The sequence below is a fragment of the Gallus gallus genome, chromosome 2 (assembly GCF_016699485.2).
Source record: "Gallus gallus isolate bGalGal1 chromosome 2, bGalGal1.mat.broiler.GRCg7b, whole genome shotgun sequence".
NCBI lineage: Eukaryota > Metazoa > Chordata > Aves > Galliformes > Phasianidae > Gallus > Gallus gallus.
Window position 1 is genome coordinate 106,127,184 of NC_052533.1, and position 26,142 is coordinate 106,153,325.

A 26,142-nucleotide genomic window follows, 5' to 3' on the forward strand; every position below is an offset into this window, starting at 1 on the left:
CAAGAACTCCTTAATAGAAATCCCCCAATTTTCCCATCTTCACACCCACGGTGATACACTTAAAGCATGCCTAGATGTCAGAACAGAATATCCCTCCCTCCTTCAACACATAACCCTGGCCCACTTCGCTGCGGAAAGCTACTGCGACAGGCTCCAAGTATTTCGCTCTGCAGCTGGCCGTTAAGCCCTAATAACCGAGGGAGGTTGAAGTCACTCCCTAATCTCCTAATGCGTAAGAATCAACAGAGCTCCCCTTTGAGCACCCAGCCTATGCCAGAGCACAGAACAGAACAGATTGTGTCAAATGACAGCTGCTTTCTGGCAGAACACACGATTCCCTACCAAGAAAGGGAGGCAGGAAGCATCACTCAGTTGTTGACAAGGTTGCCAGCTTAAAAAAAAAATCAAATCATATAGCCATTCAAATAAGATCTGTGCAGCACCCAGAGTATGTACTAAATTTACACATTCTGCTGCCACGTGCCTTTGGGAGGGTGGAAGTTTCCCACCTCCAGGGCTGTTTGCCTGTGTATCTGAGTGGTGCTTTAGATAAGGCTGCTCTACAAGGATTATTTGCCTATGTAACCAAACGGTCCTTGAGATGCTACAGCTGCCCAACAAAGCACCGCCCAATTTCAACAACTTAAATACAGTTTGAAATACAGCATTTCATACAGATGCTCACTTTTCTTTAGAAAGGAGAGCTGACTGAAAAGTGATCTGCAGCCTGCCAACTGATCACAGACAGCATTGAATGCATGCACACTACCATGTGTGAGCACGTCTTGCAAACCTAGTAGGTCGCGTGTAACCTGGACACCACACATTGCAACAGAGGGCACACAAACACAATTAAAAATGGTTTCATGCCTTTATCTCCTCTCCCACTTGTGCAAGTATTATTTTAATTCGGAAGTTGCCACTTAATACTTTAATTAAACTGCAACTGGTCTTAAGCCACAGGAAAGAAGTTTCTGAAGTTAGATAACCTTTTTTTTCCCCCAGGTGTCCTGAATTTCCTTCAGCACAAGGCTGGAGTTTTTCATACACTGTTGCTGAAGACCAGTGGCTGGAATTATGCTTTTTAAAAAACTTCTGAGCATATTAGCTTCTAAGTTGAGAGGAATAAAATCTGGACCAAACTCCTCTCCTGTTAAAGAAACTTTCTATTTTCTGTTGAAGAAAGAGAAGTAAAAAGCTCCCCACTAAGAACTTCCTAGCAAATCCACAACTGATTTTTTTTAAAGGATCATTAAGATCATTTATGTTATGACAGATCTTATTAAGATCATTTATCTCTTTATTTATTATATTTAAGAAAGGATCATTTCCAGGTGGCCAAGAAGGCTAATGGCATCCTGGCTTGTATCAGGAATGGTGTGGTGAGCAGGACTAGGGAAGTAATCCAGCCTCTGTACTCGGCCTTGTTGAGGCCTCACCTTGAGTACTGTGTTCAGTTTTGGGCACCTCAGTACAAGAAGGACATGGAGGTACTGGAGCAGATCCAGAGAAGGGCAACAGGGCTTGTAGAATACGCCCTATGAGGAGCTACTGAAGGAACTGGGGCTGTTTAGTCTGGGGAAGAGGAGGCTGGGGGGGAACCTTATTGCTCTCTTCAAATGCCTGTAAGGTGCTTCCAGTGAGAGTGGGGTCGGTCTCTTCTCGCTGGTGACAGGATGAGGGGAAATGGCCTCAAGTTGCGCCAGGGTAAGTTTAGGGTGGATATCAGGAAACACTTCTTTACAGAAAGGGTTGTTAGGCACTGGAATAGGCTCCCCAGGGAGGTGGTTGAGTCACCATCCCTGGATGTGTTTAAAAACTGTTTGGATGTGGTGCTCAGGGATGTGATTTAGCAGAGGGTTGTTAGAGTTAGGGTACTATGGTTAGGTTGTGGTTGGACTCGATGACCTTTAAGGTCTTTCCCAATCTGAGCAATTCTATGATTCTCAAGAATTATGACTACAACTTAACAAATTTTGCTTTCATAAACTTCAGCTGTATTATTTAAGCCCTCATTAGCTAAATTTTAGTACTGCTTGAAACCTTCCTCAATATGTTTGGCATACGACATGTTGTAACAAGCTCCCATGTCAAATCTACATTTTGTGTAAGCAGTAACATACAGACCAAAGGCTTCTCACTGGCCAGCTTCAGCAGAATGAAGAAAAAGCAAGGAAAATGGTACAGAATTCAGTATTTTTAGAGGAAACTGACAGTTTAGATGAAAGAAAAATGTTATAAATCAGGCTCAAACCAATTCTGATACAATATGGTCAGCAGACAATGTTAAAATGCAGACTGCAATCCTCCAAGAACTCAAAAAATGGCAAATGGGTGTAACTTAAACACACCAGACATTAATAGTTTAATTTGTAGATGAAAGAAAAGATCCAACCCTTACGAGTAAACACATCTACAAGCAGATGCTGTAATAGGAACAGTTTTGCAACACAAGATAACACTAATAAAACAGGAAACACAGTTACAACATCCCCTCTTGTAAGCGTCTTGATTACATCATGAAGTTAGGATTATAAATTATTGCCTTTACTACTTCCTGCAGTGATTTACGTTCCGTTTACTGAATAGAAGCAGCACATGAGGGCTCTATGACAGGCGTCCTCCGCCCTCACCCTCTGGCAGCCGTGTCCTTGTGCCAGTGGAGGGGCAGTGCCATGCACCAGCTGCTCCAGCCCAGGATGGCTGTGCAGATGAGGCACAGCTGGGGCACAGGGCTGGAGTTCAGATCCAGCACTTCCAAAAGCCACGGCTACTTGTGAGATGTCAGTGGCTGGACAAACATTTTCCATCGCAGCTACATGATGCTCTCCTGGGTTTGCATCTACATCCATGAACACTGTGCAACTCAGCACCGAACTGCAACTGGTCTCACAGATATTGCCCTCTACCCAGACCACAGAATCACAGAATGGCCTGGATTGAAAAGGACTACAATCATCATCTAGTTTCAACCCCCCCTGCTATGTGCAGGATCGCCAACCAGTAGACTAGGCTGCCCAGAGCCACATCCAGCCTGGCTTTGAACGCCTCCATGGATGGGGCATCCACAGCCTCCTTAGGCAACCTGTTCCAGCGTGTCACCACCCTCTGAGTGAAAAACTTCCTCCTAATATCTAACCTAAACCTCCCGTCTCAGTTTAAAACCATTCCCCCTTGTCCCATCACTATCCACCCTCATAAACAGTCGTTCTCCCTCCTGTTTATATGCTCCTTTCAAATACTGGAGGGCCACAGTGAGGTCCCCCCAGAGCCTTCTTTTCTCCAAGCTAAACAAGCCCAGTTCCCTCAACCTTTCCTCATAGGAGAGGTTCTCCAGCCCTCTGTTCATCTTAGTGGTCCTCCTCTGGACCTGTTCCAAGAACTCCGCAACAAGAACAACCCACTGCCTTACCTTCACATGGCAGCAGACACAAATAGCTAATAGCTTCTTCCTGGAAAGCTTTGCAGAGCTAACAAGTCATAGGAAACCTGCCGACACTCTGGACGTGAGCAGGTTTTATTCTAACTCAACAGTCTTCAACATCATATTCATGTATTTTTTTTAGGGAAGTAATAATGACCTTTGCCTAAATAACCTACAGGTCTTCTTAATAGCACAATGAAAGCGGGAAGCGTTCGAGCAGTCAAAGTGGCCAAAAAAACCGTTCACATTTAGCAGCTATTCAAAAAGATCATTAACAATTCTGCTAATTCACAAAAGCATAAAGATATTTTTTAAACTATTACTTTTCACAGTTCTCTTAAAAGGTAAACATTAAGGTGTTGGACTTGCAGGACAATCTGAGTAATTTCAAAACAAAAGAGAGAGAACAGTCTAAAAGTGACTTTGCTATATTTAGGAATAGCACAATCAATACAATACAGACATCAGCTCCAAAAATATAACTCAGGTCAGTCGGCAGTGCCTGAAGCCAATACACATACAGGGAAAAAAAAAAAAAAAAAAGAATTCAATCTGATAGTATAAAAGTTGCAAACCCTTTCTATTGGAATTTTTCAGAATGTTAAGTTCTTCTGGGGGACTTCACCCAATTTCTACACAACCCCAGCAATCTCTTAGCAATTTTTTATGTGTTTGCTTTAGTTTTGTGTTAGATAACAGGAGGCTGTTGTGCAGTTAAAACATTCAGGTGATACCACACACGTGCTCAAAACTACAGGAAAAAAAATGAGTGTCAATCTAATAACGTCTTCTGAGAACATAACCCTGACTTTGCAGCTCCAAGTGAGATGTTACATCATAACCCAGATGCAATCAGATTTCTGATAGGTTTGTAAATCACTGGTTGTTCAGAATACTTAAAAGAATACTGATGTTGACACAGAAATTTGGTTTTCATGGCACATCTGCAACTGTTTCTAGACAAAACTTTGTTATCTCTATTAGTTGGACATTCTGGAATAGTCAAGTATTGTATTTGTTAAGTATCCTCAGATGGTAATTCTCAAAAATACCTCCCAATGCAGAAACGTTTGTAAATGAAACAGAAAAAATAATACCAAAATCTCCATCAAAAGACCTACCACCAGACTTAAAGAAGTTCATTGAAGCCCTTCAGTGGGATTTTACATTTACTGTCTCAGTGACTTATATATCAAATACATTCCAGTCAGGATGAAAAATTCTATGAATTTACATGGACATCAAAGCAAGCTACCCATGTAAAGCAACAATTCAGGTATAGTTTGTTTTTTTGTTTTTTTTTTCCCCCTGAAGTAAAAAGATATACAGAATTCATCTTTACCAACTAGCTTTGTGCAGCTAACTACCAACTGGCTTGGATTCAATTGCATCCACTGGAATGGAAGAGAGAAGAAACAACAGGCAAGTGCATCTGTTTCTAAATACTTGATTGGATATGGTTTATTCTGCAGCCCAGTCCTTACAAGAAGTACTATTAATAAATAATAGAAGTCATTTGTACATGCTGTTGCACCTCCTCTTTTTAGTAGAAAACACATTTATATTCTTTACTCTATGTTCTATGTACTATATTCTTTACTCCTTTGTTTCCTAGACATTGGAGCTGTGAGTAAGAAATCTAGATGCAGTGCTCCAAAACACAACATCCATAAATCCATGGCTGTAGATGGTGGGGAATGAGTGATTTGGTATATTTTAAATGCCCTGAGTTTGTAGGTAGGCATTTTTTATTCTATTATTGCTATTCTATTTAAACTATATTTACCATGAAATCAGCTAAACAAGTATATGCATATTTTCTTAACCACATTAACTACATGCACCCTTATGTATTAGATTGATTTATCTGACATTTATTTCTACGTGGATACACATTCTTTTGTAGCCTTCCGATCAGCTTCAGTTTCAGAGTTTAAGGCAGTACCTTTTTAACTCATCCTCAATAAGATTCACTTTCCCACTAATAACCTCTACCTCCTCTCATGGCAATGAGCCCATAGGTCCATGGCAGTTCAAATAGCCACAAGGCATCCTTTCTCACCACTTACCTACATTTGTCACATTTTGAGCCACAGTAGTACCAGCAGAATGGCGAAGAATATAAGTATTTTAAAATAATTAGAAGTAGACTCTTCCAAAGAGCCCTTATCAGTCATCTAGCTCTGCTCCCAGGGAGATCAGTGGTACTTCTATCACTCTTAAAAAAATCCATGGCTCAGCTCAGGAAACATTACATACTTCTGCAAAACTACTTATGAGAGAGAGAGAGAGAGAGAGAGAGAGAGAGAGAGAGAGAGAGAATAGACAGAGCTTTCTTCTGATCCAAAATGCCAGTTAAAAGCTTGGTCTAATTACTCCCTGATGCTGCTTGTTTCTTCACTTCAAATATTACCCAGAAGTTTCGACGTGAAGGATGAGGCACAACCATTCTCCTCCTGTGGAAGGAAAAGAATCTCTTTCTCTTCCAGTGAGGAATTACCAAGATGAAAGACTAATTAGCTTTTTACATGAAAACTATACTTGGTGAAGAATTACCCAATGAGAGCTAGAAAGCCCTGAAACTACAGAAGCGATTATTCAAGACAAATTTTTGAATTGCAGCATTTGTTAACCATAAGCAAAATTCATTTGTGAGACTTGTCTGGCCTAGAGGCCATGACACGGTATGGCATGTGCAATCATGCAACGCAGGGCTGTAGCTACATACAGGGAACAAGCCTCAAACATAAGAAATCACACAAGGTTATTTATATCAGTTTCAGAAAGAAAATGTTTGAGGACTTAAGTACGCATGTTTATATTCATTTTAATGGTTCCTCACATAAAAGGAAACATCTTTAAAAACATTTTTGTTTGTTTAGTACAAAGAATTCCTGGATGGGAGACCAACGTTTATAGCAACACTAGTCAAAGCGTTCTTAGTTCCCAAGATCAACCTTCCAACCAAGGAGAACAACAAACAAAATGCTCATCCACCAAAACTAGCCAAAGTCATTTCTGTTGTTGATTTCTTTTGAAGTCGATGATGCTGCAGCCTGGGGCAAACATTAACCAATCAGATTCCACTCTGTAGTTTTCTAAATAGCTATCCCATGCACGATTTTGGGCTTTACAGACATCCAAATCAGCCTTTAAAAAGAGTTTGCTTTAAACTGATCCAACTGAGCTATGAGCGTGATCAGGTATTAGTTGAGGGCTGCCTTTCCAAATGGAGCAGTTGAAACTTTGAAGAGTCAGACTTACTGCTGTTCAAGATAAGAATACAGTCAATAACCCTGACATTCTCCTCCACACTATTTGATAAATGCGACTGAAGACCGCTGTGACTGGACCATTAAGCTGAAGTATTTAGAAAAGTAATCAGCGCTACCCATCAATACACACAACACTGACTATAAGTTTCTATGATGCCGACCTCCCGGAAACATAGCAGTTAACTTCATTCTAAGTTTTTATTCTAAGTTCTTAGAAACTTTTGCTATTAAAGTATTTCAGGACTTCATTTAACTCCAGGAGTGCAAAGAACTGGAGTTGGTTTTTTTGAAAACTGCATATAAAAGAACCTTCTTTTGTCTTTTTTTGAGTAACCACAGACATAGAAAAATTTAAAAGCCTGTTTTTATGTTGCATTAAATTTATCCTACCCATTCACGGATGAATTTGGGACAGTGGAAATAAACTAGATTCCTGACTAAGCTTATTCCCAGAAAGAAAAGAATCAGTCACTATTGTAACTTCCTACTGCTTGGTGTACAGCCAGTAGGATGCATCAACTGCTCTTTGAGCTTATTCAACTCATCTTTCTATCGAAATGTGTGTTCCCTTTACAGTGGAATAACAAACACTTTTAAAATAACAAATAAAAAAAATAGTAATCCCTGCACGCATCCCAGCAAAGAACACTGTTCAGCTGGGCTACAATGGCAAAATCAGGTATTGCTTTTTCAGTTACTTGCCCATGAAGGAAAAGTGCAACTTCCTTAAGAAAGAATTTACTTACGTTTCCCTCTCCCCTCCCCCAGAAAATAAATCAACCCACTGGTACTGAATGGTTTTTAATGCTTCTGCATGAAGAAAAGGTTTCTCAAAGTAGACTGCCTTCTGACACACAGATTCCTTGGAAATCAAATCAAAGTGAGATCTGGCATATGTGTATATATATATCTATATAGTGGCTATTACTCACACCTTACTACAGCAATATGACTTGGCAAACAGAGAGTGCCAAATGCCTTCTCCCCCCTCGCCCCACATTACAGGGCTATAATTGGGCAGCAGTCATTGAAACAAAAAGAGCTGCGTGCACACACACAGCTGGCCCATGTCCAGGCCAGGTTGGAGAGGGAGAGCTGGGCAGCGTGCAATAGTCACGGCTATGAGAAAGCCTGTGGGGCTGCAGATTAACAGCTCCAACAAAAAAAAAAAGACCCAGACGTTACTGGCCAGCTGAAATCTTGTACTCAGATTTCAGCCTGGTCTGCCAGCCACAAGACCTGGCAGCATCCAAGCAGAGCTGTGCCACTCCTCTTCCACACCGCTTAGATAACAGTGGGCTCAGAGAGGTTATTTTAAGCTGCAACAGCTAGTTCATATCTTATCAAAAGGGCTTGATGTGCATAATCGTTGCTGTTAATTGCTTCCCATCCTCTTCTGAAAGAACAAAAAAAAAATTTTATTCATGGCATCAGGAGACAGAGCAAACAGCACCAAGATAAAGCACTGTATGTGCTCTGTTGATGCACTGTGCCAGTGAACTCCAGCACTTCTCATTCCTCTTGCAAGAAGACACGCTGAGAAAGGTTTGAACCATACTTCCCTTTTTCTTGCAGAAACACTTAACCTGCCCCTTCCTTATAGGGGCACAGAACTCAGCTGAGCTCGGTATAGCAGCACTGCTTAAAGCTGCAGCCTGGGAGAAGTCCTAGGAACCACAGAAGGAAGGAATGGCACTGCTGCACCTGGGATGAGCAGCACAATGGCAGAGGGCACTTCTCATTTGCTACATACAAATTGCACTTTGAGAACAAACCTCAGATCCAATACCAAACGTTATTGCCGCAGCACTGAGTATTCCTCACTGGGCAAGGTTAAGTGTGGCAAGGTCAGGCTGTCCTTCAACAAGTTCATCTAAGGAGGAAGTTGGGCATAAATAACTGGATATGTTGTTATTTGCATGACTCCTTGTGTAGCTATACTTTGGCACTGGACTGCTCTTGGATCAGTCACACAGCTGTCACCAGCAGCAAAGACTGGTCACAGTAAAATCTCATGCTCCCAGACTAGTGGTACCTACAGCTTAGGATCAATGCTCCCCCCTCAATCCTCCACACCCACTACTGTCCACTGAAAACAGTATTTTCCATTGAATGTGCCATGAATTAATTTTAACATGATTTTATACACCAGCTGCAATCACACTCTATGGTCTCTGGACTGCTGTGACATTCAGAAATCAGACATTATGTCACATATTTATCATTAGAAAACTCTGGATGTTGTGAAAAGGTACACATGGTAACAATCACCACCAAGAGGTAAAGAGCAGGTGCATTCCAGCTCCCTAAACTACATTCTGGAACGTTTCCTTCTAGTTTGGGTAAGAAAGTGTGGAGAAAGGTAACACGAAGCTTTGTTTTTCTGCAACACTTCATTATGATCTGTCCCCCCACTTCTCCAAAGAAAACCCACCAAAAGGTTGCAGGATTTTGTTTTTTTTTCCTGGCAGTAAGATGCTGCTTTAACACTGTGCCACACACAAACTGGATGAGCAGCCAACTGCCGAGTGGGAGGCTCATTAAAAAGGGCCATTTGCTTGCCATATGTCTCTTTCTTCTGGACAAGACTAATTCTAGTCATTAAGACTTTCAACCAGAAATACAAACCAGCAAAGCCACTTCTTTGTTAAAATGGTACCAAGAAGGAACCCTCAGACTCATCGCCTCCTCCTCTTCCCCCATCCCCACCCAGAATGCTGCTGTTGCCTCCTGCCTCCCCCTGCGTCGTCACCTCCCTTTCATCCTTCTCCCTCCCCAGCACCACCGTAGCATTTCTCCTGCTCATTCCCACACCCAGCGCAATGACCGCAGGAGGGCAAGCTGACTGGGAAGCCTGCTTGCTGCTCCAGCCTGGGAAAGCAACACAAACATGTCCGCTCCTGACTCTACACCCAGAGCAGCCCTGTTGACCTCCAGCCCCGCAACAGTGTCTTCAGCAGTGTGGACACCGCACCAGTAGAGAAACACAGGTGATGCACAGGCAGCCGTAGGGCTCCTGCACTGCCACAATGGACAGCTGCCAAAAAGGAAAAACCAAAAATGTGACCAAACCACCACCACCACAAAATGCATCCTAGGATTTCAAGTGCAGCTCTAAGCCTCTTTTTTTTTTTTTTTTTTTTACAATAAGGTAAGTTTTTCAGATAGGAACATATGCACACAAGATCTTATTATAAATGTCAGCCTCTTCTGTTTACATCCTGTTTTAAGACACTGCCAGTCTGAAGTCAAATTCAGGTTCTCCGCCAGTTCTCAGTTAGCAAGTTTGTCTCAATTCGTGTTGTTTCTATAGCAACGGTCCCTCCTGGAGATCTGAAAGCATTTCACAGAAAGACTCGATACCACCACCAGTCACAAGAAATGGCCATCTCACACACCTAACACATCTGCAGTGCCTGGGGGGGATGGGAACTGATTTACTGTCCCACTGCAAACCTAACTCAGAGTTTCTCATTGCACAACAGACATGCCACAATCCTCACCCTCTGCAGTGCTAGAAACACACCCCTCACAGCAGCTGGTTCTGGGTTTCCAAGTCACCCTCATGAGAATCAATCAACCCGAGACGCTCAAGTCAAACACAGCACTATTTTATTTTGGTCAATGCCACGTGTATAGCAAGGATCATAATGCCTCCCCTTTAAGCCCTAGTAATCAACAGGAACATGGTTAAAAAAAACTGGATTACACAAGGCATCCTGTGCATCACCTTGCCATTTTTCCCTATCAACTTCAAAGATGTCCCCCTTGCCCTACACAGCCCTTATTTATGCAGCAGAGGCCCATGACGTATTTTATCAGATGGCTTTTCCCAGTTGCTACTTCCTCCTGCACCCTCTTTTCTTCTCTACAGATACACATCTCACACTTATGTTTAGAAGTTTATTAATGCAAACAAACAAACAAGATCCACCACAAACAAACAAAACCACCAACTATTATTTTTCTTCTGGCAGAAGATGACAAATACGGTTCCCATCATTTTGATGAAGACCTTCAGAAACCTTCAGGTGTGACCATGCATCCTAATTGCTCGTTCTCTTCTTCCTTTCTCCTGCACATGTGCAGTCACTGTGACAAAAATGGGACCTTGCACATGAAGAGCTGGTCCCCAGGCACACTGGCAGAGGGATCAGGTGAGCACCAAAGCAACAATGAATGGACACAGCCAGCATGAGCTGTTCCAGACACCCATACACAGCCAGCCCCAGCTAACTATTCCCAGTCTAACACAACATGGAATCCGTGTGAGACGAACCAGAAAAGGTTAAACTAGTGACAAACATTTAAAGAGAGTGCTGTGAAGGTAAATCCTCTGAAAAACATAACCTTCTTAGCAGCTAGGTTTAAAAGGCCTTGCTCTCTGTAGGGTATGGTAGCTCACGAGCCAGCCATTCCTCATTTGGGGACACTCATGAGCACCACAGGCACACAGTATTCACATATGTTCTATATGCCCTTCTTTGTCGCAACTTTGCCTGCCTTCAGGATTAACCCAGGCACTCTGCTTCACAGGGAAAGCTGGGCCTCATCTGCAGCAAAGAGGACGGGCAGAAGAAACAGAACTTCATGGCTTCTGTTTCCATCTATGACTTCTAACTCTGAAGGACCTAAAGCAAAATACCCATGCTTCTTCCAGCCACGTCAAAGTGGCCACGTTACTGTTCAATAGCTTCCATTACCTTCCCACACACACTGAATTAATCCCTTCCACCTGAGAACAGAAAGGAGAACAGAAAGTCTCCGCACAATCATTCAGGACACAAAAAAGCCTTTTTTCCCCACTCCTCGAAGTTTCAAAGCCCACAGAAGTACCATCCCCAGCCTGACACAGCAAAATTATCTTATTAGATCACAGGCTAAATTAAACACACAAATTACATTCTCCATATAAACAGACTTATGCATGGCTTAAATAGCAGGGTTTTATTTTCCTGTTGGCACCAATGGGTACAGTAGCTCAGCTGAAGCTTAAGATGTCTGTGATGTCAGTCGCTTTAATAGGCAGCACTGACGTGACTGGCTTTCGTTCCCAGACGTGAAGTGTGCTCGTTTCCATGGGGAGGATGCTGCCTGAAGAATTCCTACCACACTTCCCATCAGTTGTTCTGCACACCAAATACCAGCTCCAGGGAAAAAAATGTCTGCTCGGGCATCCGAAAATTCACAAGATGACATCATCCCATGCAGCACACTTCTCTGCGGCTGTCCCCACAGAGAAACACAACCTACATGGAACCCTGCTGCAGACTCCTGTCAGCTGGGCTGTGTATTTAGGGAAGCGAAAGACACTGGTAATTTCTGCCTTGCTTGTTTGCCACTCGGCACAGTTACAACAGACCCCTTCTAACTCTGAGGAGCAAAAGGGACACTCTGAAAGATTTCTCAGACTAATCAAGAAGCCTCATAGGCAATTTCTTCCCCTCCCAAATTCCCATGCAGATTTAGAGATGTGTAAATAAAGCTGTGTTGTTTTTTTTTTTTTAAGGGTATGCAGTAAGCCATATCAAAATCCCCTAAACACTAAGAGCTTTACTTTTCTCTGAAAACCTTCATCCGCTACTAGCGCACACTGCAATCCATGTAAGATTATAAGTCATGAGACAGTCAAAGTGGGGACTACATCATTCTTTGCAACAATTTTATAGTAGTCACTTGTGCTCTCTTTTCTCATTCTGCATCTACTACTCTGTTCATACAAAAACACAAGACCCTACTTCATGCACTGGAGTTCAGGCTAACAAAGCAAATCATTACCATTATGATCTATCAACTTGAAACACACCAGTTTTCAGCTGGAACAGTCTTTTATAAAAACTCAAGTTTGGCACAGAAGAGAAGGCATATACGTTTTGCTGATTAATCAGCAAGTGTGCCTTTGCAACTGACTTCTCTTCATTCTCTTCTCTTTTCCCATCAAGGGTCAACTCTGAGGCCAGATGGATCATAGAATGAATCATAGAAGGGCCTGGGTTGAAAAGGACCACAACCATCATCAAGTTTTAACCCTCCTGCTATGGGCAGGGTCACCAACCACCAGACCAGGCTGCCCAGAGCAACATCGAGTCTCGTCTTGAATGCCTCCAGGGATGGGGAATCCACAGCCTCATTGGGCAACCTGTTCCAGTGCGTCACCACCCTCTGTGTGAAAAACTAAACCTCCCTGTCTTAGTTTAAAACCATTCCCCCTTGTCCTATCAAATGATGATATTAGACCTGTAACAATTAGGTGAGTGTGTATAATATATATATACACACACACACACCCTTACAAAAACAGATAAGAAGTTCCAGACTTGCACTCATAGACTACAGCCTAATAGATCCTCTTCAAGCTTCTAATCACCCGTCAAGTTTTTTAATAGTATTGTTTTCTTCCTCCCTACACATCTACTTCACGGCACGAAAAGACAAAGCAGCTTCACACTTAATTTATACCTAGTTCCCCAGATGATGCCTGAAACCAGGTTGTTCTTCCATCTATCCCACTACCAGGATACAGGAGGGAGGTACTCAAGCAAAAAACGTAGGGTCCTGCTTTGCAGGTGTGTCTTCATCTCCAGTTGTCCTACCTAGAAACTTATGCAAATACAGAAATGCCCATTCCTGCTCCAGCTTCACTGCCACAAGCTTTCAGTGCCACAGCATTCATGTACATCCTCCCTTTTAATGCCTTAGGTTGCACCTCATGGTAGAAGAGAATAGCATCCTCTTGGGAACACAGGAGCAATATTCCCCACTTCCTCATAGACTGGACATCCTCAAGTGGTCGGAAATGTGGGAGCAGACCAGAACCTCGAGCGTAGCCCTAAATACATGTGCAGCTCCCAGGGTGGCTCAGACTTATCCCTTGAGCTTCCTAGCGGTTATGTTAGGCAGCTTTTAAGAGCCTTCTCCCAAGCACTTCAGCCCTTCCACTATCATGCAAGAGCTAAGGCAAAACAATTCAAGCAACACAGAGCAAATCCTGCCTGATTCAGCCCATCTCTTCTGGGAAAGTGTTTTCTGGCCGCTATTCAACCTTCCCTCAATTGCAATCTTTTAAAAAGTCTTTCTCGTCAGTTAATTTCTTTTGTATGAGCCTCTAGAGCTCTATCTTAATTGATGCAACTGCTATCAGCTTCTTTGCAAACAGAAGAAAAAACACCTTACAGTGAATGCATATAAGGTCACAGCTGAATTTCAGCAGACTGCATGTTTGCAGACTTGGCATAACAGCCAAGAACCATGGAAGTCTGAGAAGAACACGTGATACTTCAAATCAGCTGTTGTAAAACTGTTAAATTTTCCTCTCTCCTCCTACTTGCTGTACTTTCTCACTGTGATAAAACAATGTTCTTTGCAGAAGCAAATCTTAGGCTTTCTAACAAGGGTAAGGTTGCACTGACGTGGAAGTCAAAGCAGAGAAAAGTAACTGTGTCTAAAATCATACACCTTTCTGCCACATACGACACTGAGATAGCACTGAAAGATACCAGGCGGCAGGACTGAATACGGAGGAGAGCTTGAACAGTTAAATGGGGTATCACCAAAACACTGAATACAAAATTTGATACTTCCATTGGCCTCTGAAAGACAAGCAAAGTCTACAAATTCTGTAGATGGGAGACTCCCAAAGTCTCTCATAGACTTAAGACTGTAAAATATACAAACAAAGAAGCGGTCTGCCTCACAGTTTGCTGATTTTACTTTATGAGGATGGTAACTTCAAGGAAACTGGACAGCACAAAAAAATTCTGGCTGACTCAAGAGATGTGATGCTGTGAATACTTGAGAAGACCCTCAGTGGCTCAACCTGCTAAGAATTACACATTTATTTTCCGCCAAAATCTAGCTAGGCTTCAGCCACCTCCCCATACAGAAAGGTATACCTGTTCCATAGCCCACATCCTAGGAAGCTGCCAGCAGACAGTCCTAGAAAGTAAGTACTGTACATGCTCAGAACAAACTCCTTGAACTCAGGACATATTACTGGTGCTAAGAGAAAAGCTGGTCAGCAAGCAACAGTAATTGGAACACATGCATATGTTCCTCAATAGGTTAAAAAAAAAGTACAAGAGATTCTCCAGTACAGAAGAACAGACAATTAAAACTTATGTAAAATGCTGCTACATCATCTGACTCGGCAATGGTGGGCAGGGGGAAAACGAAGGAACAGGAAGAATATGATCCCAAAGGTGCAAAAGAAATAAGCATTTTTTTGCCAGCATTTTCAGTGCCTGCATTTTTATCTTGTGATTTGATACCACGCTGCAGGCCAGCAGAGATGCATATGCCAAAGTTTAAACAGACACAGCAATTGAAATAACAGATAGGGCCATGGGGAATCATGGGAAGTCTGACATCAGCTAAACTTGATGGTAAGTTTATGGAAGAAAAAAACACTGCACAAATTAAGAATACAGAGATTTGTTCATGTATGGAAGAGTAGTTCATCCACTAGTTATCAGTTTTTAAAAAGCCAGAAATATGAAGATAGTTGCCAGACGACAGAGCGTTGATACCCAAGAACAGAAAAACAGTTGGTGGTAGCAGAAGAAAAAAAAGGAGTATCACAGAATAGCTTGGGTTAGATGAGACCTTAAAGCACACCCAGTTCCAACTCCCCTGCCGTAAGCAGGGTTGCAAAGCGACATATCAGCTGCCTGGAGCCCCAGTCAACCTGGCCTTGAACGCCTCTAAGGATGAGACATCAGCAACTTCTCTGGGGAACCTGTGCCAGTGCCTCACCACCCTCTGAGAGAATTTCTTCCTAACATCTAATTTAAATCTCCTCTCTTTTTGCTTAAAACCATTCCCCTTTGTTCTACTACTATGATACCGTGTAAAATCAGTCTCCCTCCAGCTTATTAGCTCCCTTGAAGTAGTGGAAGGCTGCAAAGAGGTTGTCCCAGAGCCTTCTCTTCTCCAAGCTAAACAAGCGCAGCTCCCTCAACCTTTCTTCATAGGAGAGGTGTTCCAGCCCTTTGATCATCCTCATCATCCTCCTCTGAAGGCTTTGTATCCTTCCTTCTTTTACCAGCAGACAATCACCTCCCTCTCCCTGCTGGCCATCTCTCTTTTCACGCAGTCCAGAATACAGCTGGAGTTAACAAAAAAAATGAGTAGATAAATACAGACTAAGACACGATCACGTCCCCAACAGAGAAAGCATGGAATGACACTCCACAGACAATTTAAATGGGTTTGGAGATGACTGTTTTCAGATTTCTGAACCGAGGAGGGCAACTGTAACACCCAGTCACCATTCTACAACAACACTTCTAAACTGATACTGAAGATACATTCATTTATGGGGAGAAAAGGCTTGCACAATTCTCAGGAAACTTGATAGAATCAAACGTTTAGCATTATAAACGTTGTAGTTCTGCTTTAAAACTATGAAGGCCATATGCTGGTGGCAGCACTTTTATTAGCAGTGTACGTGAAGTAAAGCTTTCACTCCTCTGACTGCTTTTAAGATTAAAAAAAAAATCTTTTTAAAGAAAGCGAAACAAAAACAAGAGTACCAGGGGCTAAATATGGGGGCTGTTTTCTGTCTTGGGTTTCTTTTGAGGACATACATTCATTAATCATTTACCAGCCCATACACATGACAGCCTGCCTCTTTCAGAAACACTGAATTCAGGCTCTGTTTTGTGCAGTCAAACAGCACAAAAGCCCCAGGAGAACTGTGTGATAGTTGGGTGCCAGGTTAAGTTAAAAGCAAAACACAAATTAAAATGCAAAACACATTTCATATCAGGGAGTGGTGTACCTGTTTGCTCGAGAGGACTCACCTAAATAAGTTCTCTGCTCCAAAGCACTGTCCCTCCCTGCTTCAGATCTCACCCACCTCTTTGAACTTTAAAGTTACTCCATCAGAGCTGTGTTCCTCCACACACACAAAAGAACAAGCTTAGCTCTTCACAAAACCGTATTCAATTTGTAGTGAGGCAAAGCTGAGCAAAAGGGCTCTTCATCTACCTCTACCTTCTCTAACTAGCAGATGGTACTGAACTATCCTTACAGAAATGAAAATACTAAGCTGAATGGAAGACAGTAAAGCACCCCATCTCCAAAGTAATATAAGTTGGCAACAGCTACCATAAAGTCACTGAGAATGAGCATTTGTTTGCCCATATAACGTCTGCTCCTTTTTCCAAGGCCACAAGGTAAGCATACTGTGAGAAGAGCTAACATACTGCTAAACAGCTAACAGTGTTCTGCATTGCCACACCACTCCACATCCTGGATAGAAGAGATCCAAGGGTGATCAACAGCAGCTGTTGCCAACATCTGAGGACAGATGGGAGATGCCATACTCGCACCATACTTCAGCACCTTCTTCCCTGTGTCCAACTTGTGAGTAGCCCAGAGCAGGCAACAGTGGGACTGGTAGCACTGTGCAGTTGTCTTAGAGACAGGAGATGGAAACTGCTGCTGCTGCATGCTATTAATGTCTCCTGCTCCCCAGCTGCACAGGCAAGTTCACTCTTGAGAAGACCCGTAGAGTGTCTTCCTCCTCGATAACAGGATGCAGCGAGGAACAGGCCTATCAAGGCACTGCTCTGTGATTAACAAATCCAACTAGTAGAAACAGGTTTCAGTAGGATGTTCATTTACTCTGGTTCTAAAAGCAGAGACAAGATTTCTGACTCATTCTCACCAGCTGCCCCACCTGGGGAGGGCTCACATGACGAGGTTTTATATTTCTTCATTTCAAAGACATTAAGAAAGCTATCAGTATACTTAGGTAAGCAACCAGACAGGGCACAAGTGATTGCTCTCTATTAGTAATCAAACACCTTCACTTTGTGGCTGGGAGGCATGAGGTCACAGGAAGAGTATTTCCAACACCCCGGATATGTTACAACAGGGTACACCCTGCAATAGGGTGTTACTTTCTAGTGTCTTAATAGAAGTATTTTCTTTATTAGTTGCTTCACATGAACATACCGACAGCAGCGCTGATGCAAGAGCTGTTTCCCTCCAAACCCTGGACAAAGCTGATTAGAAAAAAAAGAAACGGTAGAGAGGGTGTCAATTTTATTTAGACAATACTAACAAGCAACAGTACTAGTAACAATCGTTTAGAGGGAACAGCTTTGCTCTCAAGAAGGTAAAAGCCTCTAACAGACACAACAAGAATGTAAATGAACCACAAGTCGCAAAACAGAGATAAAGTGCTAAAAGCAATAGTAAGATCCTGTTACGAAGTGATTAAAAACTGGGGCAAATATCTGGGGCAAAGTAACTCTGATGCTGCCAACTCATCCCAAAGTGTTTTTTTCTTTCACTACATCTGCTCACCAACAACAGTATGGCCTTTGGAAGAAAAAGCTGTGCTGCACAGGCAACAGTGAGAGCACACCGGTGGCTTGCTGCACAGCCCTCTGAGCTGCTTTTCCTGTACTGCAAGTTTCAGCAACCACAGCCAGCTCCATCCCACTGCAAAGCACTGATCTGCCCCCAGAACAAGCCGCGGCCACGTAGTGCAAGCATGCACAACTGCCTGAACCCAGCCTCTTCGGTCAGAGCAGGAGATCTCTGTGGCTTCGGCTGATAAAACCTCACAAACACTTTTGGCAGTTTCAAGCTCTATAACCCTGGAATGTAACACAAGGGTTAGACAACATCTGAGGGGCACGGTGTTCAAGCCCTCATCTGAAGGCAGCTTCAATCACTTTCAGTTATGGCAGCATATGTGTGAGAAGCAGTCATGGATGCCTGCATCTTTCCACACAGCTACAGAGGCACATGAGACATCAACAAGAAGCAACACAGTGAAGTTTAATTCTACAAGCTATCAAATTCAGATCATACCACATTTTCCAGAGGTTACTGAGGGAGACACTTACCAAGACAGTGTTTCCAGCATTGCCTAAGCCAAAACCAATGGTAGCATTTGAAGAGTGTAGATGATACCCACTCTTTTCTAGATCAGAAATTTGATATTAGGAATATAGCACCAGAAACACAAAGCTGTCTCAAAGAGAGAGCAGGTAAGGACTTGTTAGACGTATCAAATGTGAATAATAGGCTTTGACGAAAGGAAAGGACACCTGAGCCCATAAGCAGCAATGGTTTACCTGGATGGCCTTTGAAGTCTGCTTTCTTATCATAGAATCATTAAGGTTGGAAAAGACCTCTAAAGATCATCTAGTCTCTTACACCAAAACAGGACACTATCAGGACAACAATTTTGACCTACTCTTCATTCTAAATACATGAAGGCCTCTTCTGCTGTAGGAACCAGAAATTCATTAGCCATTTGTTTTTAATTATATGAAAATTTAACTCAATGCTACATTAACTTTAGCTAAAGAGAAGCAGACTGGAAAGAGTATTCAAGAGGGAATGCTTAGACTAACAGCTGTCACATGACTGTTGTTTGACAGGAACAGCAAAAATTAACCATGTCAGACATCTCACTGAACAGAAACAACTGGGTAGTAGCTTCCTGCTAGCAGTACTGTGGAACACAGGTTGCAGTAATAAGATTTCACATAAATGTAAAATACAGCCTTTTCCTTCTTTAACTAGGCTTTATTGCATTTAGGTTTAATAAGTGTACCAAAATCTGATTTTATCAAGTAGCAAAATCAGATTTATACTATACTAGTATTTATATATGTTAGTGATGACTTCGCAGTATGTAAACACAAACCCCAGGAGAATAAAATCAGTTTCAAATTCCCTTTCTATTCAACAAGAGCAACCAAAATCATGCTGAAATTCGCTACTTTAAAATTTCACTTTGGGGGAAAAGAAAAAAATTACATTAAAGCTGAAAAGATCATTGTAATGAACGGTTATGTTCAAAGTCCAAGGACCTTTCTGGTTGGCAGCATAAGAAGCAATGCCAATTGCACATTCACAGAAACATCTTACTTGACAGATACAGTTACAACCTGGAAAAAAAGCAGCAGCAATATTTACTTATTTACTGGCAAGTTTTGGATTCTATGTCCTCAGACAGCAATGCAGTTTACTAATAAAATCCTACCTCTAAAATCAAAAACTTAGGGCTGAACCCCATAAATACAGCCTGTCAATTGTTCTACTTATGTGTTCTATGAAGATGGAAAGTTCTTGGATGCAAATGGAGAGCTGTGCCAGCAAGTTCCTAGGGCCCTGGCCAGCTGAACATCCTACCTTTTGGCAACAGCACATCCTTGTCTGAGAAGCTAATGATTCTGGAGTGCTCCCATCGCCCAGACTTCTAACTGCTTACAGCAGAGCAGATGCCCAAGCTAATTCCTGAGGTGGAAGCCTAACTGCATCGGGGAGTACAAGTCTAACACTGAAGACTGTCACTTTCACATGGGGTTCTGCAATCCAAAAGCAGGCTATGAGGCACTGCACAATGCAGCACTGAGTGCTCACTCAACGTCACCTTACACAGCTGTATCATACATCATGTCAGCATAAATTCGTTTTTAGTATAAAGAAGATCTCTCTAAATGCTTTTAGATGTTAGCATCCAAGCACTAGTTTGAAGTACTTTTCTAGCTAAGCCTTCACATCCTTAAATAAGTCTCTCCTTTCTCACAGGTAGCCTATTTCATGTGCTCTGACGCTGCAAGTTAGCTCCCATCAGTACTGTGAGGTCCCCTTGGAAGCATCAGAGTCCACCAGATATTTACTAAGCACTTTCACTACACAGCAATTTGTGAACTTGCCTGAATTTTCGTCTTATTAGTGAGGTGTTTAATGTCACAGAACTTTCTGGAGATTGTTTGACAGCAAAATGTGTTCTGTCAACTAAATACACACCCTTGTCTCGTGTTAACACAAGCCAAGAAGAAAAGGATATCAAGACACTTGCAGTATCGTAGGGGATAGGTTTTGAATTTATGTAGATATCTTTAAGATCTTTAAAAATTAATAACCAAGCTTTAGTAAACCACTTAAGAGTCCAATCTTCTTTCATGCCAATAACCAGGTTATTTGCTGCTCTCCTTCCACAGGCCAATGAGGATTTTTATAATGCACCATCCAGTCTGAAGGAAGTGAAGTGTTTATCTGGCCATGGCACTGAAGCTTATGGAGTCAGGAGATGTAAAAAACACTGTTACTAAGAACGAGCACTAGAAACTATTTATACTGAAGAAGTTAAATCCATTGAGTGTTAATGTCATTGGTCTGAAATTTTTAGACGTCTTAAAATTAAGCTTCCAGAAGTCAGCTCCAAAAAGAAACCATGTTAAGTTCCATCACTGCAATATGGTGCCGTTATAGCAGCGGTGCGATTAAAACATCTCAGTCAACTCTTGTACAACTCAGCCCACCCTCATTACACCAAGATTTAAAATGAGACAGTAAAAGAGCTGTGTAGATTAAAACTGTAGATCAACTGACGAGTGGCTATTCTGAAGATAAAGTGAAAGCAGAGTACTAAGCCCACATCTTTCCTTTATAGCCACAGCTCTTTTACTTACAAAAAATTTAAAAGCTGGAGTGTGCATCGTAACGGCAGCAAGGTAAGTACTTCCCATTCATTTACTACTGTTCTATTCAGCACGTGAATAAGGGTATTAAGCAGTGAGAAACAGTACTAAAATAAAAATGAATAAAATACTTCCTTTGGAAAGTAAAGCAAATTTGTTAAGTCAAAATAAACATTGATTAGTTACACCGTATCTGTCTACTTAGAAGAAGGACACTACAGCATCATCCAAAAAGGCAGGCAGCAACAAAGAACTACTGAAGAGCATCAGTGTAAAACTGCACTGCTGTTCTGAAGGCTCTTGAGCTTTTGACACAAATGTTAAAATCTCCCTCCAGCTTGAGTACGTAATTAAGTGCAAACCTCACTCTATCTCTGACTGATCATTTCAGGGAATTTTCCAACTTTCCCTACCATGTTCACAGATGACAAAGGCTAGAAATTTGTTATGCTCAAAACTGACATCCTTCTATATATTCTATGTGTTCTGTCAATGTTCTGTCCAATGAAATATCTGCTTAGTTGCCCCAGGTGTACGTCACTATCTCTTGAGCTCCGCAGCATTACTAAAAAGTTAATTCACAGTCACTGATATTAAAGACTTACTTCCACTCTGCCAACTAAAGTGATCAACATAAGTGGTAGACAATTCATTCTCTTGAAATTTGTGTTTCATGTTAACAGCAGCTTTACCTGCATAATGTACAGGGATTTCTATCTTTGGCCCTATGACGTAGTGGCCCTCCTCCAGACTGTGAGCTGTAATTGTTGTCCACTGCCGACACGAATGAATCAGGAGGTAGTCACTCTCTCGAAGGCCTTCTACAGTTTCTCCTGAAAAACAGATATAGGATTTTAAAATTACATTTATTGCCTATAGAATTAGGAAGACTTCACAATAAGCACTGTGATCTTATTACTATTTATTTTTCAGAAATCCAGTTTAAGTAAGTTAAGAAATCCAGTTAACTAAGTTGCAATTCTAAACAGCATTCATTTTGCAAGGTAAGCACTTTGTCTTAAAAGAAAACAAACATAAACCAACCCAGGGCCTGAATACAAAGTACCACAGAGATGTGCTGTTGATTACTCAGCAGTGGCCCTCAGACTGCTTTTTCAGATTTCTGCTTAAACAGGTTTTTCATATTCCTGTTTATGTCTGCCTATCTCACTTAATACATACACTTGAGAGCTCTTAATCTTTAAATAAAGGAAATCCATACAAAACCTATCAGTTATTAGACTTTGGAGGTATCAGGAGAGAAGCACATTTCCACACGTTAAAGGACCAGCACATCACTAACCTATAGCCACCTAAAGTCAAATTCTGTTCTTCACTATTAAGCACCTGGGTACCTCACCTGCAGATAGAGATTTCAGCTCTCTTTCTATCCCTTTGCAAGCTACTAGGTAACTAGCTATTCCTGTATATGTAAACTTAATCCTACTGCTTGAGAGGAAAAAGTTAACACACACCACAATCATCACTCAGAGCAGATTGCTCTTACACTCATACAGTCCTGTTTGTACACATAGAGAAAACAGCCTTCGTCAAGGTGTCTTGAAAGCAGTCAAATGAACTTTCAGGAACACCTAGCAGACACCAAACGCAAGGCAGAATGACAGAGCACAGGAACAGGTTGCCCAGAGAGGTCGCAGGGTCTCCTCTGAAGATATTCAAAACCCGCCTGTACACTTTCCTACGTCACCTACAGGAGGGAAGATGCTTTAGCAGGGGGTTGGACTTGATGATCTCCAGAGGTCCCTTCCAACCCCCCTATGATGAGCCCAAGAGATGGACCTCATGGGGCCTACTGTCCCATGAGCTGTTAAATTCCACTAAAAACAGGAAGTATTTTGACAGCAAGCAGGCACACTTTCAAGTAGGCACAGCACTTCAAGAAGTGGGACTTGGAAACCAAGGCAGTCCACTGAGCAGCAGCTCCTGCTGACTATGAGCATCTTCTGTTCTCTGCTCACAAGGCAACTCGCAATAGGCACAAAAATTCTCTTCAGCTTACTCCAGCGAACAGTTATAATTCTGGAGGGAAACATGATGATAATATATGGTCTATTTGAAACTCAAGTTTCAGTTCAGAGTCTTAAACTCACGCTTTCTATAACCCATGGCAACAAGCAACTATTCCATCCCACAACAAAATAAAAACAATGACACCTAAGGGAAGAACTAGTATTTTACTATTTTCATTGACAACAGTAAACCAGTTTTGAAGAAAAGACAAAGCACCTCTGGTATGCTTTACTGTGCCTTACAATTTGCAGTTATAATTTCAGACCATTACCTAAAGAAAGCCTAAATTCTACATCCAGGATTTGCAGGGCAATAATTACAGTATAGGTTGTTCTTGAGGAGTCTGAGAAAGATGTTTTCAGTAAAAATAAATACCATATACACAGATTACAAAAAGGAGCTTCCAATCACGGCTCACAAGCCACAATCTGTTTAAGTGGTTACTCCTAAAACTGGGTGGGACAGGTGAGCGTAAAAAGGTATTATGAAGGCAGGCCCAACGGTGACTACCTAATTAACTCTGCAGCTGGAAGTAGTATTTCTTTGAGCAGAATCTTGGAAACCACAACTCTTGTTACAACAACCATTCCCTTGAAGAGATTAAATTGGAAACAAATTTCATATTTCTCCCTGGAAGCTGGAGCAGAGCAGAAAGGTGGACGTGCACAACAGACAGGCCTGGCACCCGCATACCCTTTGCTTCTCTAGCCGAGGGTGAGCAGAGTTCCTGGGGTTGCCTTAAGATGAAACTGCTCCTTGTAAGGATTAATGGATTAGCAAAAACATCTGGCTAACAACGGCCTCCACACTATGGGGAAACACAAAGAAGCATCAAATATGAATGAGAACAGCGCATGGTGATACACGCTCTTCTTTCTAATTCCTTCTACTGACTTGCCCAGTGCCTATAGACCAGCTTCCTCTCTTCAGGCTGGGGACACGTCCAAACCAGGCTATGCTCCTCAGGTTCTGGCTGAAGCACACCCAGATGTAGCCCTTCATACTTTTCCCAGCAACCCATACCTTGCAACACAGCCACATGCATCCAATCTGATTTTCCCCCATCTTAGTAACACAGGTTATGCAAGTCTTTCATTAATCATATTTTAGCTATGTGGGAGAGAAGTCAGCAGCCCTCACATCCACAAACTATGCATCTCGGCTCTCACCTATTCAACATACTCCTACACTACTGCTTACATAAAATCAGACTCCATGAGAAAACAGAATACAGGTCACTCATCTTTACTAACAGTTTTGTCTCTTGTGATCAAATATGGATTAGCTGTATCGCGCCCTCTCCTCCCCACCCCAAATGCCTGCAATGTAATTATACCACTACAAAGAATCTACAGGCAAATACTTGAGTTCGTTCTTTCCCCTAAATAAAAGTCAGAAGCAAGGAATTATCACGCGTTTCCTCACACCTCCCTAAGTTCACTACACCTTTCCAAAGCATGAGTCAACTTTATTCATAACAATGCCCAAGACTAAGAAACCCATGATTTGCTAACAGCATGTAAAACCTAATAAACCACTGACACCCATCCCTACCTTACAATAAAAGCCTCACACCTCTGAACTGAGAAGTAAGCCAGTGTATTCCTAAGCAAGTTGTCATCCTGTCAGCACTGTGACCAAGACACAGGCTACTTCACCACCCACCACTGAAGCAGTGCTTTAACAGCTACTCGCGGGTTCTTTTCTCAATCAGATATCATCATCCATGCAACTCTTAAGAACTACAAATAAAAGCCCACTGTTGTTCAAAAGCAATCGCAGAGGGAATGCTGATAACGAAAGGAAAACCCTTCAAATGTTGGTAGTTAAGAAAAAGATAATTGCCTAATCAAGATTCTTATGCTTATTAAATACCACCTACATTAGATGCTGATACTCCTTTCACAATTCTTTCCAGTTCTAGAACTGTGTAATCCAATGTTCGCCAAATCTTGGCTCAGCCACTCTACACACACCAATTTCAGATGAACAGTTAAAAACTGCAGCAAGGCCAGGAGTAGGATACCTCAATCTACAAGTTCAGAGATGAGTTTCTGCTCTCACTTGCTGTGTTTCAGAACCAGATGAGAAAACAGTGGCTGGCTATGTGCCAGGCCTGAGTTTATCCATGGCTAAGCCATGGCACACAAGCATGCTTCTATTGAAGCAAGCACTGACATCCCCACAAGCTGTCATTACCACTTTCTGAGAACGTGTACTTGCAGTTCATATAGCATTTCTCAATTCTCAAACGTGTAAGGTAAAGACTACTATAACTGTAGACCTTCCAGTTCTGAAGGGACTGAGCTCTCTCATCTCCTGCTCACCTCCTGGATCAACAGTTAAAGCTTGGCCCATTCATTCCCATACAAGAGAATTCATGATGGTTCCACATATTCTCATTTGCCAAAGATAGCAGTGACTTCTCAACACCAACCACTAAAGAAAAATAATGAAACAAATGGAAAAAAAAAAAAAACCAAGACAAACTTTCAGGATTCTCATTCTAGTTTTGAGAAGCTGACGTTCAACTTACTGCAAAACATGTAGACCAACATGACTCATTCACTCACAGAAACTACACTGCTAAAAATAAGCAGCCATCTACAGGAATATAAACATTTTAAAATGCCACACACTTTGTCATCATGGTTAAGAGTTTGTATCACTCCCTTAAAGCATAAGCCTTGTGCCTAGGGACATGAGAATAGAAAGAGGAAGTCCACGCCAGGTTCCAGAAACGTAACAGATACCATTTGCACATGCTAGATGAACTGGATACCATCTCCTCCTGCCAGGAAGATGGTTAGAGAGACACTCTTCTTATCTCATTCATCACCAAGGATTGTAAAGAGAGCTAAATACTGCCCCTTGCACATTAGATCAAGCAAGCAGAATTTGCTCTTCCTGGAACAAAAAGAAAATACAGAAAAATAACTAAACTCATGACAAAAGTGAG

At 42.0% G+C, this 26,142-nt stretch overlaps 1 protein-coding gene across 6 annotated transcripts in view; it reads right to left on the reverse strand.

The window, feature by feature from the left end:
* GAREM1 (GRB2 associated regulator of MAPK1 subtype 1) overlaps positions 1–26,142 on the reverse strand; it is a 102,832-nt gene that overhangs the window by 60,011 nt on the left and 16,679 nt on the right. For all 6 annotated transcript variants that reach the window (XM_419182.7, XM_025147918.3, XM_015282607.4 and 3 more), the window contains one exon: positions 21,845–21,985. In XM_419182.7, coding sequence (XP_419182.2) covers positions 21,845–21,985 — 141 coding nt within the window. The remainder of the gene's footprint in view (positions 1–21,844; positions 21,986–26,142) is intronic.